Source organism: Manacus vitellinus, unplaced genomic scaffold, assembly GCF_001715985.3.
Source record: "Manacus vitellinus isolate BGI_N305 unplaced genomic scaffold, ASM171598v3 scaffold_72_pilon, whole genome shotgun sequence".
In the NCBI taxonomy this organism is placed as follows: domain Eukaryota; kingdom Metazoa; phylum Chordata; class Aves; order Passeriformes; family Pipridae; genus Manacus; species Manacus vitellinus.
Genome location: NW_021940764.1, coordinates 2,206,728 through 2,224,351, shown reverse-complemented (window position 1 = coordinate 2,224,351; position 17,624 = coordinate 2,206,728). Strand labels below are relative to the sequence as shown.

The 17,624-nt window shown below is 47.9% G+C and overlaps 1 protein-coding gene across 1 annotated transcript in view; it reads right to left on the bottom strand.

Moving 5' to 3' along the window:
• Positions 1 to 4,507: 4,507 nt before the first annotated feature.
• MAP3K3 (mitogen-activated protein kinase kinase kinase 3) overlaps positions 4,508 to 17,624 on the bottom strand; it is a 51,236-nt gene continuing 38,119 nt past the window's right edge. Inside the window, exons 13-17 of the mRNA XM_029964471.1 lie at positions 15,920 to 16,068; positions 14,052 to 14,183; positions 13,229 to 13,358; positions 11,485 to 11,662; positions 4,508 to 8,949 (exon numbers count right to left, since the gene is read on the bottom strand). Coding sequence (XP_029820331.1) covers positions 8,721 to 8,949; positions 11,485 to 11,662; positions 13,229 to 13,358; positions 14,052 to 14,183; positions 15,920 to 16,068 — 818 coding nt within the window. The 3' untranslated portion in view covers positions 4,508 to 8,720. The remainder of the gene's footprint in view (positions 8,950 to 11,484; positions 11,663 to 13,228; positions 13,359 to 14,051; positions 14,184 to 15,919; positions 16,069 to 17,624) is intronic.

The window sequence follows — 17,624 nt, the reverse complement described above, 5'->3', positions numbered from 1 at the left end:
AGCTGCCCAGCCCAGCTCAGCTGTAACCTCACACCAGCTTCCACACAGAGCCCAGACCACCCCCATCACACCCGGATCCCCCAGGGTTGGATCCAGCCCTTGGCCCTGCACAGGGCTCTCTCAGTCCCCCTCCACATCAGAGACCATCGTGCCCTGTCTCTCCTCAGTGGCTCTGCCAGGGGCAGGAGGGGCATCAGCACTGGGCTGGCTGGTTTGGACCCCCCCCCCCATGTCCAATTTTTGGATAGCACAGTCCACACAAATTAATGAGCCCAGCAAGCCCTGCCAGGCGGGAGAGCCAAACGCAGGAAAACCAGGGAAAGTGGGTGAGTCTGGTTTTAATTATTTACCTCCTTCCTCCACCCACGGTTTGTAAGATCAGATTGAAAGAATAAGTGTTTAGGAACCCCGTGTCTTTCAAATTCTACAGAAATCTGGCTTTGCAGAGCCCCCACAGCAGAGCAACAGCCTGTGACAGCCCCTGTGCCAGCACCGACTGATACCATCAGCTGCACCCAGCACGTCCTGTCTGGGAGAACCCAGACACAGCCATGGAAACAGGAGATAAGGATGGAAGAGGGAGAGGGACAGGGAATGGTTAGTCCACAGGAGGAAGGGATGGCACATCCAGGGATCTTTGTTAACCCAGGTCTCCGGGGTGCTCCCCCCTCAGCACAGCCCTTCTGGGGCTCTGGGGGTGCACCCACAGCCAGGCAGCTCCTCCAGGGCAGGGAGGTGTCACACAGCCCCTGTCACACCTGGTTTTGGGGACAGTACCTGCTGGATGACCCCAGGAGCCCGATGTGGGATGAGTTATTTCTCTTTTTTTACTTAAGGGTTTTTAAAAGGGCTCCTGGGTGGGACTCGCACCACCAGCACAGCAGGGACCGTCCACAGACCCTGGCAAAGGCTCTGAGGGGGTTTGGGCCTCACCAAGAGCTTTAACTGTCCCCACCACACCGATGCTGCCGGCTCCTCCTCACACCAACATGGTGCCGGCTCCTCCTCACACCAACACGCGGGGGGCAGATTTACACCCCAAAACAAGCCCCCTCCGAGCAGCCCCGCCGTGCTCATGGTCCCAGAGCAGAGCGGGTCTCGTGATGCCGCTCGGTTGTGGCCCCTTCCTCGGCCCCTTCCTTCCTAAGCCGGCTCAGAAAATGAAAGCAGAGCCCTCTGTTCCGCTTCCTGCCTCTCTCCGGCCTCACTTCCCCATTCCCTCACCCCACAGGCCGCTGCCCCTTGCCCCTTCCCCATTCCCTCACCCCTCAGGCCGCTGCCCCTCCGCTGCTCAGCAGGACCAGCAGCATTTCCAACCACGGCTGACTTCAGTGAGGTAGAACGTCCAGACAGAACAATAATAACGTTCCCTTTCTCTCCATCCCTCCCCCCGCCCAAGTGAAACTTGGTATTTTGTCTAAAGGCCATTCCCCACCTGCCCCTGGCACATTCAGGGAGGAGCAGGAGCAGGAGGTGTGAGGTCTCCAGCTGCTGTGGGACCACGGGCTGATTTTGGGAGCAGGAACCAACACCCAGGTGATACAGTCACCAAAACAGGCTGCAGCGACCTGGCCAGCACCACAGCCCAGGGCAGGGAAATGACTCTGATGAGCATCAGATTCCCACAGGGACAGAGCCCCTGGATACAGCCCCATCCCAGGGAACGAGCTGATGGCAGCTCCTGCTTCCCGATGGACATGCCCCCAGGGAAACCCCAGTGGTAACACACTTGGGGAGGTGCTTTAAGCACCTCGAGCTTCTCTTATCTCTGACACATTCCAGAGGTGCAATTGCACAAATGGCTGTGCAGATTTCCTTGGAGGGATCAGAAGCAGCACTACGGAAACTCCAGCTTAAACCGTCTCCAACTGTGAGGTTTTGGCAAGACAAATAAAAAAAAAAAAGGCAAAAAAAAAGCAAAAAAAAAACCACCCCAGAACATTGTTCCTTTGTCTCTAAAGTTTAGCTAAAATCCAGCTGATTTTATGATGAGAGCAGAACCCTCTTTTCCAAATCGCCCCCCAGCAAACCTCTGGATAACACTCACAGAAACTGTTTCTGAGCAGACACAGTGATGTCTCACTGCACATTCTCCCTTGAAATCTCCAAGCACAAGGTCCATGTTTTCTCCTTTCAGTCTCCCTTGACCAGCAGTTCAATCTGCAGGGAGGGAGTTCCCAGGATTTGGGATGTTCAGACTCCATATCTGGGGTAAGATTTAACAACCTAAACACCCATGAAGAGAAGAAGGACCACGAGTTCTCAGTTTATACAGCTGCCCATCATCAGGACAGCTTTTCATTTGGAATGTCCAGGTTGCCAGAAGGCCCAGGAGCGTTGGGTGGTGGGGAGCATCCTGCACTGCCTGGGTGAGGCTGAGCAGCAGCACCAACGCCAGCCTGGGACAAAGATGGGTCAGAGCAGTGGAATCAAGGAATATTCTGAGCTGGAAGGGACCCCCAAGGATCATCCAGTCCAACCCCTGGCCCTGCACAGACACCCCAATAATCCCCCCCTGTCCCTCAGAGCGTTGTCCAAACCCTCCTGGAGCTCTGGCAACCTTGGGGCCCTGGGGAGCCTGGGCAGTGCCCAACCACCCTCTGGGGGAAGAACCTTTCCCTGAGATCTCTGATCCCTGCACTTCCCCTCAGATCTGGGCTTGCCACCTAAGAAATCAACATCTGATGAGCAACAAATTACCTTTGTTTGTATCCCACACACCACAACCTTCTTTTGTGCTTCCACGTGAGCACGAGGCTTCCACCCCACACCTGCCTCCGAGCTCAGGGAAGGACATTTTCCAGAGCACAAGAATTCCAGCCAACAGGTTCATGTAATAAAAGCTGTTTGGGGGAGGAAAAAAAAAAAATCAGTAAGAATCCATATAAATCCATATACATCCATAGCATCCAGATGTCCAGCTCTGGATGAGACCCAGAGCACCAGGCAGGGATCAGCAGCAGAACCAGTGACATGAGAGAGGATCGTGCCAGCATTTCCTGGATATAATATATTGCAACACACCCCCACCCCGCCAATATTAAATCCAGAAGTCATTGTTCCTGGTTTAGACTTTCCTATCCCAACACAGAGAGCCCCAGCAGTGCAGCACAGGCAACCTCTGCAGAGAGTTTAAATTTCATTTGCCTCAGAAGTGGATTTAGAGGGGAAACTCACCTTAAGTCCTTCCCTTGGGCAACACAAGGCATGTAACACAAATTACAAGAAATAAAAAGGCAATTGAGGGGGTTTGCTGTGTTTCTTTTGTGCTTTAGTCAGTGTTTTGGGGCTGATCATTTCTACCTTTGAGGCTTCAGGTATTTTTTTCTCCCAGTCCCTGCTCAACCACCACATGACAGGTGGGATTCTTGGGGTGTCCTGTGCAGGGCCTTGATGATCCCAGTGGGTCCCATCCAGCTCAGGAGATTCTGTGGTTCTATGGGGAAGATTCCAGTCAGGAATGAACACTCTGTATCCATGGAAAGCAGAATTACTGTGGAGCTACTTAGTTTTGAGAGGAGTGAGCAGGATGGGAGTCCAGGAGAAAACAGATCATCAGACAAGGCTGAGATGTGAATCCCATGTTCACAAAGCAAATATCACCAGTGAGCACCCCAAGTGGAAGAGAGAAGGAAGGCATCAGCCTTGGGAAGAACCTCCTCAAAGGAAGGTAATGAAGAATTCCCAAGTCCCTCCTTCAGCAAAGGCAGGATTGGTGGGTTCTGACACACAAGGAGGGTGTCAGGAGGCAGCAGGAGGTGGTTTATTCTGGTTCCATGAGACATTTTTCTTCTGGGATGACTCCACTTGATGGTTCTCATCTGTCCTGGCACAGCCCCAAGCCCCACACACGTGCTTGGCTCATGTGCAGGGTTTCTATTGCATCAGCTGGTCAACCCCTTAATCCTGATTTGTTCACATTTTACAGGGACAAACATTTCAGTATTTAATTGACAACAACTCCGGCCTGGGAAAAGGATTAGACACAGGCTGTGGTCAGGGCTGGGGAGGCCAGTTCCTCAAGGGACCCTGGTGACACTCAAACACTGCTCAAGTGATGGTGACACTGAAGGGGAAGAGCTGCTTAAACAGGAAAAAATGAGCCTTTATAGCAGCACTATTTCTGTCCTTCCCTAAGATAGCGAGCTGGAAAAAAACAGAGCCTGAAAATATTTGGAGACGTGGTTCCCCATTCTCTTGCCCTACTCAGGGACAGCAAAGCTTCTCCTGTCCCAAATCACTGGTACAGTCAATGCAAGACCATCCAGATTCCTCAGGGAGAGCCCTGGGGAGGACACACACTCACCTGACCCAAGAGGCAACACCACAAACAGGACACTTCTCCATCTGTCCCAAGGGAGAAACTCCAGAACGGAAAAACTTCCTCCTTCATTTAAGGTCCTCAGTGGGAAGGAGAAACAGTTGATGGCTTTATTGACTTATCTTGAGGCACCACTTCCACAGAAGTAAGAGGTGCTGGATTGCAACCACCACCACCACCACAGGCTTTCATATAAATGATAATTTTATTGTAAATAAAACGATACATTGGCCTGGCTTTGCACTGCAAGCCCCCGGTCGGAATATAGAGACTACTGGGTCAAGGTCTTCTGCACAATCCAGGTTAAAGCCATTTCTCCCTTCTCTGCACTGTTTATGGCGAGGATAAAATCCTCTCCTTCACCTCTGAACTGCCCCTGGCACAGCTGCCTTTGCCAGCTGGGCAGTTCAGAGCTGCCCAGTGAGATCTGCTCCTAAACAAGGCTGGGTTTAAACACCTGAAGCCCAAACACCATTAAAACACAGAGGACATATCTTTTTTTTTTTCCCTGAAAATTAAAGCCTGACTGACTCCCAGCTCCAAGGGCAGGTGCCAAGGTGGCAGATCAACCCTCTCCATCCAGCTGCAGGTGAGCCCCAGTCCCTGGGATCTCACTCAGCTCCCCTTTGCCCACCCAAACCTACGTTTACAACAGGAATGTTGGTTTTTATGGGGCAAGTTATCCCAGCTCCGAGCTCTTGGAAATAACATGTGTCACCTGAGCAGGTACCAGTTTCCCTCCTGGGCAATTTGTGTTGGTAATTAATGGCAGCAGGAGCTGTTTGGAGCATCAAGTCCTTTGGAATATTACTCCAGAAATAAAGTAAATCCAAATTGCTGCAACCTACTGTCACTAGAATGGGCAAAGCTCAGATCTTCTGGAGAGCAAGCAAATAACCTGGAATGCACAGAATCGTCACACCAAGCCCAAAATGCCCCCAGTTTGTTTCCTAACAAACTCAGGGACAATCAAATCCCCCAAGTTCCTCTCTGATGGGAATCTCAGACATTTTTCTGCCCAGTTTCAACCGTTTCAGGATACTGGGACTCTGACAAATTCTTTGTCAAAGAGAATATCCTCCATTTCTGCAGCACCTTCCAAAAAGGATCCCAATACTCAATATTCCCTATATTCTCAATATTCCATCAAGGATCCTAATACTCAATATTCCCTCCCTGGAAGGAACAGCAGGAAACTCCACGTGACATTTGGACTGGACACAATAGCTTATTGTCAGCCTGGCACTCCTCCTCCACCCTCCCCTGAATGAGTTTATTCCCAGTTTTTCCTAATTCTGCCAGCATTAAGAGGCCAGATGTAATTCAATTTTGAGGCATAATTACATTCATGTCCACTTGAAACTCTTTTGCTGCCAGGGCTGTTAAGAGCCCACGGGATCAATATCAGCCCCAAGTTATTCACCGGAGCAGTGGACTCAGGAATCCAGATCTTCCTTTTCCAGAGGGCTGTGAGGAAACAAAGAAGCATTTTGGGCTTGGCTCTACTCGTTATAAACCATCAGCAAATTCTCTGCAAAACCAGCTGCTTTTTTTTCCTTTTTAAATTCATAAAGGCGTCAAATTTATTTCCCCTCCTCCTCCCGCCCCCTCCCCCCCCGTTAACAGTCGATATATATAAAAATCATCAAATATGATCTTTTACGATATAAATAAAAAAAAAAAAGTATGAGGCATCACTGTTTACATGATGTAAAAAGAGCTAAAAAAGAGCGATATAAACTACATTCATAAAAGTGCATCTCCAAACAGACAGGTAATGCTTTGGCTTGTTCCTGTGCCGAACGGGCGGCGCTGGGCCGGGGGCTGCAACACACAAGTCCAAGCTGGCACCCCATGTTCTCTGTCACTGTACAGCTATTTAATTCCATTACTACAGGCTGGAATACAGGTGGATACACAGAGTAGGCACATCTCAGCATAGGGAAGGGCCAGGATTGAGCCCATCAGTCCCTGGGGCTCTTTGCTCTGCTCTGGAACAGCCTCCCGTGACGCGGATGAGGTAAAAGCCACAACGGGTCCTGAGGATTGAGTTGCTTTGAAACGTTAAAAAGTGACACCATTTCCTCATGCCCTGTTCTCTCCCAGAACGCAGCGTGTGGGATAACAAGGAAAAATCACGGGAGAAGGTCTCAATTTGGTGAGGACAAGCCAAGGAGAGAGAGAAACCCCCACAGACGTCACCGTGCTCCCCATGGCTGCAGGGTGAAGGGTGGTGAGTAAAGATCCCAATCTTTGGTATGTTTAGGTGCTGGCTGCAAGGCCTGAGAGTGATGCTGGGCCCCTCAGGAGTGCTGATCCCCCTAATCCTGTCACCCAGACTCCAGGGGTGATCTCACATTCCCCAGCAAAGTGCTGTGAAAGGCTCCCCAACCCGAGCAGCAGCGTCACGCCCTCGCTTCCCCTCAGTGCAACAGTGAAGTGCAGGCCAGGACTCAGGCCAAGGGCCTTGGCAACCTGGAGTCAGGTTGCAGGCTGGGAAAAGATCAATAGAAGTGCTCTCACTAGAAGTAAATAAGTTATGGACCCAGGGCTTTCAGGAAAGGTATCTCCTAAGTGCCTGCAAGCAGAACAGTGCATCCTTGCCGCAGTGCGGGGGGAAACCAGCTCTCACTGGTCGTACATCACTCTGGGTTTGGCACAGGAAAAACACCTCAGATTGTTAAATCCTTTCAGGACTTTTGGTTGGTTGGGGGTTTTAGGGTTCTTTTTTCCCTTTTTTTTAAATTTAACACGGTATTTATCGTGTGTTCAAGGAGCCTGGTTTCATTAAAAGTTGTCTTATCCTGCCATCAGCATTCACTTAAAAATTTAATTTTACTGCATTATGAAGCAATTTTCAAGTTTTTATGGGGGAGAAGAGTGGAGGTGTGTGGAGCCTTAATATGGTTTCCAATACAAGAGCAGAACACCTTTAGTGTTGCCTTATAGAGTAACATTTTAGCTAATTAACATTTGCTTTTCTTAGTTTCATTTCTCAGAGATAACTTATAATTACTCCATGAATCCTCAGCACTTAAAAACTGATGGTCTTTTATGAGTGAAACACAGATTATTAGTGCCTAAACCAACACAGAGGGTCTGAGGCCACCAGGAACTCAAGTTCTCAGACTTGTGGTACCTTTCAAAAGCAAAATCACTTGGATATGTTTTGCTGGCACCTGTGTGGGGATCTCCAGGTAATTTTAGATATTTGCTACCATTTCAAATGTTCTCTCTGGTTCCTTGTTTGACTTAAGTCCTAAAAAGCTTATTTAAATTGGGCATTTTATGGAAGTCTTAAATAACCACTTGCTTACCTATAAAACAAACCACACTGAAGGGCTGAGTTCGATTCCAACTTCCTGTGCCCAAGGAAAACGAGTGTCCAGATAATTTTACCCATGAAAAACTTGATTTTCCATAAGCCAGGTGCTCAAAGAAATGCTGAAGGAAATTCCTGGGCACCAGATGGACTATCTTTGGTTTAAAGGATGGCAAAACGTTACCAGCCAAAAATGCAGCAGGATGCAGCAGGAAGTTGTTCTGCAGAACTCCCTCCCAGAGGGGTTTTGTTTGGACCCAGCAGCCCCAGAGAGGGAAGCAGGAGCACGGATTTGTTGGCTATGAGGACACAAAGTGACACTGCCTTAATGCTGGGGCAGATCAAACCTTGGAAATCAAGCTCTGGATTTTTCAACGTCAGTGGGAGAGTCCTTCCCTCAGGCCCTGGAGCGACTGCATTCTGCTGAAACTCTTCTGATTATCCTGACATTTGGCTAGAAAGACCTCCCTCACCCCCACCCCAAAATCCATGGGCTCATTATAAAATAACACTATTCACATACTTTTGAATCAATATTTTCTGAACACCTTCAGATGCTGAATACTTAAGAAGAAAAATATATCATACTATAGCGAGCGCATGCTCCATGACACATGGCTTCTTTGGGCTGGATTCAGGGACTGGAGATGCCTCTGGAGCCCCTGGTGGAAACCAGGCACCCACACAGACAGAGCTGGTCTGGAGGCTGTTGCATGTTTCTGTTCTGAAGAGTGGAGCTCTCCCAGTTCCCACCTGGCTTCAGATTTCTTCACGTTCAACCAGTGGATCCAACTTGTTGGATTCCCATTCCCGGGCCTGCAGAAAACATGCAGCCAGCTGCAAGGGCACATCCAGGTATCTCAGGGCAAAAATCCAGCCATTTGGCAGGATGAACATCAGTCCAGCAAACTAAGGAATCAGGCACGAGAGCAGACCCCAAGTTCCTTGGCATAACTCCCCCAAAGGACTAGGCCAGCTGAGTTGGCATTTTGAAGATGCAGCACCACAACGGGCAGTTGCAACGAGACCAGACGGGGCACGGAAAGCCCAGCAGGAGCTGCGAGCAAGGGAGGTAATTCAGTACTGGAGCTGTGCAAACTGGTGTCTGAGCAGCTCTTCAGCAGAGGGTCTGTGCCTGGCTTCCACAAAGATCTGCTTTAGGAAGTCCCGGCAATGTTCTGATATGTGGGAGGGGAGCTGGGGGTTGGTTGGCTGGGTGGCGATTTTGAAGATCGCGGCCATGGCTTCGTACTCTGCCCAGGGGGGCTTCTCTGTCAGCATTTCCACCACGGTGCAGCCCAGGCTCCTGGGAAAGCAGGCAGGAAAAACACAAGTGAGGATCGACTCAAGAAAGCACAGTGTTCAGGGAGAGCTTCCAAGCAGCCAACAGCAAGGTGCAGCTCTGGGAACGGCTCTAAAATGGATTTGTGCTCAGCAAACCCCACGTGTGCTCCAGCTCAGAGCCAGAGCTGCCAGCACTGCTGCTTTCCCTGCTGCCAGGAGAGCAGGGAAGTGCTGAGCCAGGGGGGCTGGGCCCACTGTGGCTCTGGGAAGTGCCATCTGTCCTGCTCCCCTTCTCCTCTCAGGAAACATTTGTGTTAACAGGGGACAGGACGCACCCGTGAGGTGTCCCTGAAGGCACCATCCGACCTCAGCTCTTCAGGTGCTGCTGCTACTGTTGTAACTCAAAGGCACTCACAGTCACAGGATGCCTTGGGTTGGAAGGGACCTTTGAGATCACCTTGTTCCAAGCCCTCGCCATGGGCAGGGACACCCTCCACTAGATCAGGTTGCTCAGGTGCTTGACTTGCTGAGTTGCAAGGTAGAAAACAGACTTTTTAACCAAGGTCCAGTGAATCAGAGCTCACTGACCCCACAAAGCCATTTCAGCAAAATCCCTTCTCAGTCACAACCTTGGAATGCCCACGTGGGGAAAAAAACCAACCTAATAACACCTCCACAAGAAACCAAGCATCACTCAAAAAATAATTAAAGTCGTAACAGCTCCAAACTGGGAAGGCAGTAAGTTAAATCCCAGTGGGACAGACGCATCATTACCTTAAGGAAGAATTCCTTGTAAAGTTAATGGGGCTCTGCAGGGTTCTTCAAGGCAAGAACATGATTCTGGGGACATGGCTGAGCCACCTTTCTGAGGCAAACGTGACACCAATACCTTCCCAGGGAAGATGGTTCTGCAGCACTGCAGTGATTGGGTTTTATTCCAAAAGGATTAATTGCTTCCTCCAGGCCATAGATTAAGCAAAAGCAGTCAGTGAACTTTTAATATCCAGTCCTGTGTTTTTATCACATCTTTCCATTAAGAAGGCAAAACTGCCTCCTCTACCTTTAAACTAAACCCTCTTTTGAGGTGAAAACCAAGGAAAAGACATTTTCAGAGGCAGACTTGCATCAGCTGCCAAGACAAGGAAGGAAAGGAATTAAATTCAGTGAATATGCAAGAACTGATTTCTTGACAAGATCTAAAATCCAACGTGAAAATTTTACAGTTTTCCAGCCATTTCAGACTTACTAGAGGAGAGTACAGAAAATGCAAACCATGTGTGCTGAAGTGCTGGGGGTTTGCTCAAAAGCAAGCAGGGATGTGTTATTGTTTAGACTGATTTATACCATTTAAGCAGATCCGGTTTCTTTAAGATATTCAGCAAACAGCAGGAATGTTTTTCATGTCAAGTCACTCCAGCAATAACAAATAGCTCACATATTCTGCTATTTAGGAAAAAGAAAACTGGAGAGGGGCCTGCAGCAGTGGCTCAGAGCCAGGTGGATGGATCTGTTACGTTTCTGAGCCCCTCGGCCGTACACATCCACCCTGGGACCAACTGCTCTGGAAAATTCTGACCCCCCTGAATAATGGTTGGGATTGTAGGAACTGGAGCCCAGCCAACGGCAGCGACTCTTTGATGGGAATGGACCAATGTCAGCAGCAAGAGGAAATCCACAACTGCATCAGCCCAGGGGGAAGGGCACGTGCTCCAATCTCTCCCCAAGCATCCCAACTGGGGGAGTCTGCAGAGCTTAACTCTTTCCACATGAGATATTTCAGCTGCATTTCCACTCCTTGCTTGTTCAGGGAACAGGCCTTTCTTTACTGTGGAGGCACAAACAGACCTTTTGTTGCTGTTGTTCAGTTTAGTTTTATAATCTCACCTTTTTAAGGCCTCCAAATTCAACATTTTGGCACAGGACCATTTTGCTCTTTTGATAGAGGCTGTTTCTTGGCTGTGCCAATAACAGCATAGCCACAGTTTCCATTCATGCAGATCATCTCTGATCTGACCTGGATCTTTTGTGTTATTCCAGGTTTGGGCATCTTTTCTTTTAAGCTCAAATTCTATTCATTTCCAGTATGTTTTAAGCATAACTCATTTTATAACTAAATGAGTGGGCTCTCCCTAAACAACCTTCAGTTGCTCTTCTAAGGGATATCACAGAATCTCCTACACTGGAAAAGACCCACAAGGATCATTAACCCAACTCCTGGCCCTGCACAAGACACCCCAAGAATCCCACCCAAGAGCATAAGAAGGATGACAACGTTGCACCAGTCAGAGAGCAAAAAACCAGCTACCAGTTCAAGGGAGGAATGAGTGGAAACTGTTCCTGAAAAACTAAAACTGTTCCTAAAAACTAAACGAGTAGCTGGGCGCTGACACTGCAAAGCACAGCCTGCAGCAGGCCATGCCTTGAGTTCAACCCAACGACTTCACTTTGCCTTCGACCTCTCATCCAGACAAAACGTGAGTTTGGATTTATGGATGGCAGGATGTATCTTGTCTGGCTCCAGACCGAGCGAGCTACGGGCAGAAAGTTAAAGGCTCACCAAACGTCCGCTTTCCTCCCGTAGCCTTCCCCGCTGATCACCTCGGGGCTCATCCAGTACGGAGTGCCCGTGACGGAGCGGATGCCGGTCCCAGACATACAGATTGTCTGCAGCCGTTTGCTGGCCCCAAAGTCCCCGAGCTTCACGTTCCCAGCAGAGTCACGGAGAATATTGGCTCCTGCACAAAAACAAAACCCGAGGACAGCTGTTTCCACGCGGTCCAGCTGTTGGATCCGCGGCTCCGGAGCCAATGGCCAACCCCAAACCCCCGTGCTCATGGTATGGCTCCTTCCCCATTAAGCCTCAGGTGACCTGCTAAACACCATTGCTTTGATTCAGGCTGTAGACAAGCCAATTGCTAATGGCTGTAAATGGGAAAAACTTCAGGGAAAAACACAAGGAAGTGAAGGGGGGAGGGAAATGAAAGCTGAGTCAGCACCAGCATTGTTACAGTGCCTGTAAACAGCTCAGCCAGCCTTGCAGGGCCCCCAGGCCACAGGCTGAGAGAACAGAGCTGTGGAGAGAAGGATTTTATTGGGATGCTGCTTTGGTGACTGCAAGCGTTGCTTTCTGGTCAGCTGGGTAACAGATGTAGCCAATTAAACCACTTTGAACTCCTACAATAAACAAGTCAGTCTTCACTTTACTTGGTCAGAGGTCCTGAACATGAAGCACCAGGGAAAAAAAGAAAACTTTAGAGCTTAGTTTGTATGTGGACACAAACTGAGGCTTAGACACCAAAACCAATTCTTCCTCCAAAGGTACTCTGAGATCAAGAACCCCATGTTGGCATTATCTGGAGTGTGCCTACACAAAACCCCCCTGCTCTCAAACCAGCACTTGTGCTGGGAGAGTTTTATCACTTCACTTGCCCACACAAAGAGCTGAGTCCAGAATGCCAAGTCTGTCCATTCATCCCTGAAGGAAAGGTTAACAGGCTGGCTCAGGTGGGTGCAAAGCAGTGAATAACCCACTAGGTAGGAGATAATTTGGCAAAGAGCCCCAAGTGAGCAGCCCACAAGGTGGCTCATTTCTTTTTGCCAGCTTAGAGGGGATGCAATGAAGATTTTTAGGCAGAAACAAGGGGGTAGTTTTCTTGCAGCCATCAACCCTCTTTGTCCCTCTAGGGCACAGAAAAGTCTGTGTGGTGTCTGCCACATCTGCTGACAGTAATTCCTAAGGAGACTGGCTGGCTCTATGGAGTTATACTGGGAAGAGGAAGATTAAGAACTAATTTGAGGCTCTATGTGGAAGATTGGAAGTTTCTCACATAGAGGAGGCAGGAGAGCCACAAGGGCCTGAGGTCAGCAGGACTGCCAGGAGCAGGCATGGAGCCCTTATGGCAACTGGAATGTCAGCCACCTGAGAAACAGCACTGTGGCCAAGCTGGGAGGAAATCAGAGAGGAATCAGTGAAAAGGATCAGTGAAAGTCAGGTGTCAACTCAGCTTGGCCTTGCCAGAGTGTGAGAGAAAGATGAGGAGCGTTCCTAAGAACTAGAGGCTTCCAGACTTCCTTACTATAACCAACTTCCTTCATGTCCTGTAGAGAGAACACCCCAACTTCCCTTCCCCAGCCAAGAACATGACCTTCCCTAAGTCCTGCACGTGGATATAAGACCAAAACGGGATAACTGAGCAAAGCAACGCTCAGAAGCCCCAGCCAGGATACTGAGTTCTTAACACCTGGTCTCTTTACAGAGTTTCTTTGGCACGTGGTACATCTAAACCAGCAGCTGATCTCACCCTTTATGTCCCTGTGCACAATCATGTTGCTGTGAAGGTACGAGACTCCCTCGAGGATCTGCCGAGTGTATTTCCGGGTGACGTTTTCCGTGAGGGCCCCGTACGCCTTCAGCTGGTCCTTCACCGACCCCTGCCCCAACAGCAAACACAACACGTTGGCAAAGAAATGACAGACCACAGACCCTGCAGCCTCCACTCAATCCCCACGAGCCATGACTGTGTTATACACCCAACCAGCCCAGTAATGAATTCTGGCCTCTTCTAAAGCCTTCCCACGAGGCTCTGTGAGCATCTTGCCCTAAGGAGCCCTTTTGAAGAACGGCAAGGACAGGCTTCATGGCAAAAATAGCTTAAGGAGGTTCTGTCTGCTTCCTCCCTGCTGGTACAACTGGTTGTGAAGACAAGCAATAAAACAGTTCAGCAGACTGATCCAGGTCAAAAGTCTCCCTTTTTGCAGGGTCAGTTTTAGCCTCATTTGCTGGATCATGACTGTAATTCAGTTGTTATGATTTACAAGCTGGTCCAAGTCCTCTAAAGTACTTTGGTAGGACAAATTTAGACTGAACAAAAGAACTGGCTTTAGTGACTAATAAAGAGAATGTATTTCAAGTACAAGACACTGAAGGAAAAAACCCAAAGAGGTTACTTGGACATAAATAAAATTAAAGTGGTAGCTTTATAACCCAGGATGAGAAGGGGCAGCCTTAAGAGGGTCTAAGGTGGATGACACAGTCAGGGGGATCACAGCAACTAATAAACCAACTACCAAACCCACAGATCTCCCTTTGTGATCCATGACTGTGCTGCTTGGGCCAGCTCTTACCCCTGGCATGTACTCCATGAAGATGGTCAAGGTCTTCTCTGCCCGATCCCGTAAGCAGCCGTAATATTGGACAATACGCTCGTGCTGGAGGTTCTTCAGCAGCTGAATTTCACACTCCAGGGCACTCACTTCCTATGGATGTTGAAGGAGAAAATAAGGCTGCAGCCCCAGGAAATAGTCCATCCTAATAAATTTGTCATGTCACTGGCAGGATGAAACTACTACTGCACTGAAAAGTCTAATCCATGGCTTTGGAAAAGGCAAACACTACCAGTGCCTCACATAAATCCTTGCTGTGTAATCAGCAGGCAAGTATTGGTGTGGGAGCTTTGATGGAAAAAAGGCAGTATCATATATGGATTTAGTACCAGAAAAACTTTGTTTCTTGTCTTGATTTTCTTCACTCACAACACAGGTATAACCTCATTTCTTATACTGAGCTGAGGGCAGGGAGTGTTAATTATTAAACAGCTCTGACTACAGCTACAGAACTGCCAGGAATCCCCCTGTAGGAATCTCAGCTCTTTAGAGAGCAAAACCAGAGGTGCTGAGAGTTCCTAAACTTCTGTCACTCAGTCCTGCCCTGATTCACACTGATGATTTTACTGGAATCAACCTTACAAAAGGTCTCCTCTCTCATTTACTTCAAGGAACCTGCAGCTCTGTACATCAAATTGATTCTTTGCTTTGCTCTTGCCACAGACAACAGGGTATCACAGCACAAAGGCAAGGAGGCTCTCCAGCAATTTCAGATGGAATCACAGATGTTTGTTGCCCAGGAAAAGTATCCAGTTCTTGCTGAATCCAGGGAATGAACAGGAGGTACATCAAATGTACTGAAGCAAGAGAATTTATGGAAACAATGGTTTCCCCCAAATTAGTCCCACTTAACTCTCTCCAGCCCTGCCACTGGAAGGTGTCAGGTTCAGCTCTCTCACTCTGGGAGAGGATGCAGCTCCTCAGAGCAAGGACCTGGATGCTGTAGGGACACATGGAACCACAGGAAGCTGCTTGATCAGGCCAAGTGATAATTTAAGGTTTGGGGTTTCAGTGCCTGCAAGATATTTTCCAGCCTATTCCTCTTTGGCTCAGAGTTACTGTCTGATTTACAGCAGAGACATGGTAAAACTGAGAACTTCCCAATTTAAGACTTATCTTGGCACCAATATCCCATATAAAATCAGAATAATTAAATCTTCACGGATCAGTTATTCCAGCTCAAAGTGAACTTGTTCAATACTGGGATACTGGTACATTGTTAAAACACAAGCAGAGAACCCAACAGCCATTCCAGCTGCACCCTCTGTGCAGGGAGTTGTGTGCTATCCCTTAAGTTCAAGGTGACCCTTCCCATCTCCACTGTTTCTAATGTGTTGTCACATCCCTCTTCTTGATTAATTTACACACCACAGCTCAATTTGTTTTAAGGACAGAGAGAATTCAGAAGTGAAAACTGGTAATTAACACACTTGATACAGGGTGTACCATATAAACCCAGAAGTGGGTTTTGCAAGTGCAAGCAGCTTTTTTTGTTCAAAAAAGAAAAAAAAACTCCTACTCTTTCTGGCTTTAGTTTCATTCACATCCATGTCTAACCAGGAACACAGGGCAGTCTAGTATTCCTCATGTAACCTGGCAACAAACCAGAAAGCTGAGAAGGGAGAGCCAAAAATGAAGCCAGAAAATGGATTTTAGTTTCAGGCTGAAGTTAATAATACAAAAAAGTAATTTTTAAATGGCTCCTATTCTTCTCCACATGACTCGAAACCCTAGTAGGAACTAAATATAAGGTGCCAGCTTTTAAGGACAGACAGATAGAGGCATTTTGCAGGATGTGGCAGGATTTTAGAAGCTGGGATGAGGATTACCTTGCTGGTTTCAGGGCTCTCTGGATCAAACTGGACCTGTTTGGCTGCAAGTTCCCTGCCCGTGTCCACGTCGTAGCACAAGTACACGCGGCCGAAGGCGCCCTGGCCCAGCAGTTTCCCTCGTCGCCAGTTTATTGGAGCACTTGGAGCTAAAAGACAACAGTAATAATTCCTCATTTCACTACACTATTTAAAAGCCATGGTTGTCTTTTCAAGGACCCATCTCCATCACACTGGGATTGACCCAGGTGTTTTGCAGCTGAACAAACACGAGGCGCTCTCCCGGCGTAAGGGAGTCAGTGGCAGAGCTCTGACTGGAATCCAACCATCTCAGGACCTGCTGACTGGTGTCCCATTAAAATGAAACCACAAAACATCCTGTAGATATGTACTGCAGAAAAGTTATTTGATGGGGTTGATGAAATTTCATTCTGCCAGCAGGTGGATTCCACAAACCCAGTACTTTAAGAGATGGTGTAGCACTTAAAGAGCATCTTCCAATCCCTGACCTGGAGTTATCAGAGGCATCAGGTGAGGAAGAGCTGGATCAGCCTTGCTAAATCAATTCCACCCAGCTGGGAATGACTTAAACTGCTGGGACAACTTGAAGGACATTATTCTGAGGTCTTTGTCAAGGTAGCTCAAGGTTCCTTCTCCTGTGGGATTTCACTGCAAAGCTCTCTCTACAGCAGAAAAATTAAAGTCATAATTCCCTGCTAGACAGTGATAAAGTGGGGGCTGTAAGGTTAGCATAGTCTGTGCACCTTCTTCAGCTGCTCAACAACCAGATTCCAATAAAAATATATACTAGACCCAGCTAAAGCAGCCACCTCCAGCACCCCAGCAGGAGGTTACATCCACAGGGAATTAGGAGTCCTCACATTCCACAGGCAGCAGTCTCCTGAGCCCAGTTTTCCAGACTGCTCTAAATCCCAAAGCATATCACTCAAAACCCCAGTGCTTCAGCTCCAACTCTGAAAGCAACACTATCAGTCTCCTGCAGTGCAATGCATCCAATTATGTTGTATCTAACAAGAAACTCTAAAAACAAAGACAGGAACCAGCCATCTGGACAGTGTGAAAATGTAGAAGAGCTGAGAGATTAGCTTTGCCATGTCTAATTTAATCAGATTTACTGCCAGTCAGTATTTCAGTGTTGCAAGCTTACTCTTCATTTTGATCCCTAAATTACTGTATGGGATATCTGAAGTTCATCAGTAATGACTTATGTTCCATTTCTTTTTTTATAATAGCAAGTTGTCCAAAAAACCAACTCAGGGATTCTATTACAACAGAAGTAAATCTTCCTACTTAAGAGCAAGTGAAATATATACAGCTCTCAACTGGTAAAATAAATGTAACCCATATGCCTGACTACAAATGTTAATGTATCAAGAAAATAAACAAGCCTGTCTGACTGTTTTAAGAGCCCTGAAAAGATTCAATGAAGTATTTTTTTTTTTACTTCTTAGCTGAATTTCTGAGGCTTTCTAAAGGAAAAACCAGCTCACAGTGGAGAAAAAAAAAAGAGAGAGAAGAAAAAGAAGACGTGTCTTGTAGGTGAGACAAGCTGGCCTCAAAACACAGCCGGGTGATGATGTGGTTCTAATGGCTTGTTAAAACCAAGTTATATGTTGGGTCTGGAGCTTCCAGCTGGGGTCAGGGAGTGAATCATAGAATAGATTGGGTTGGAAAAGACCTCCAA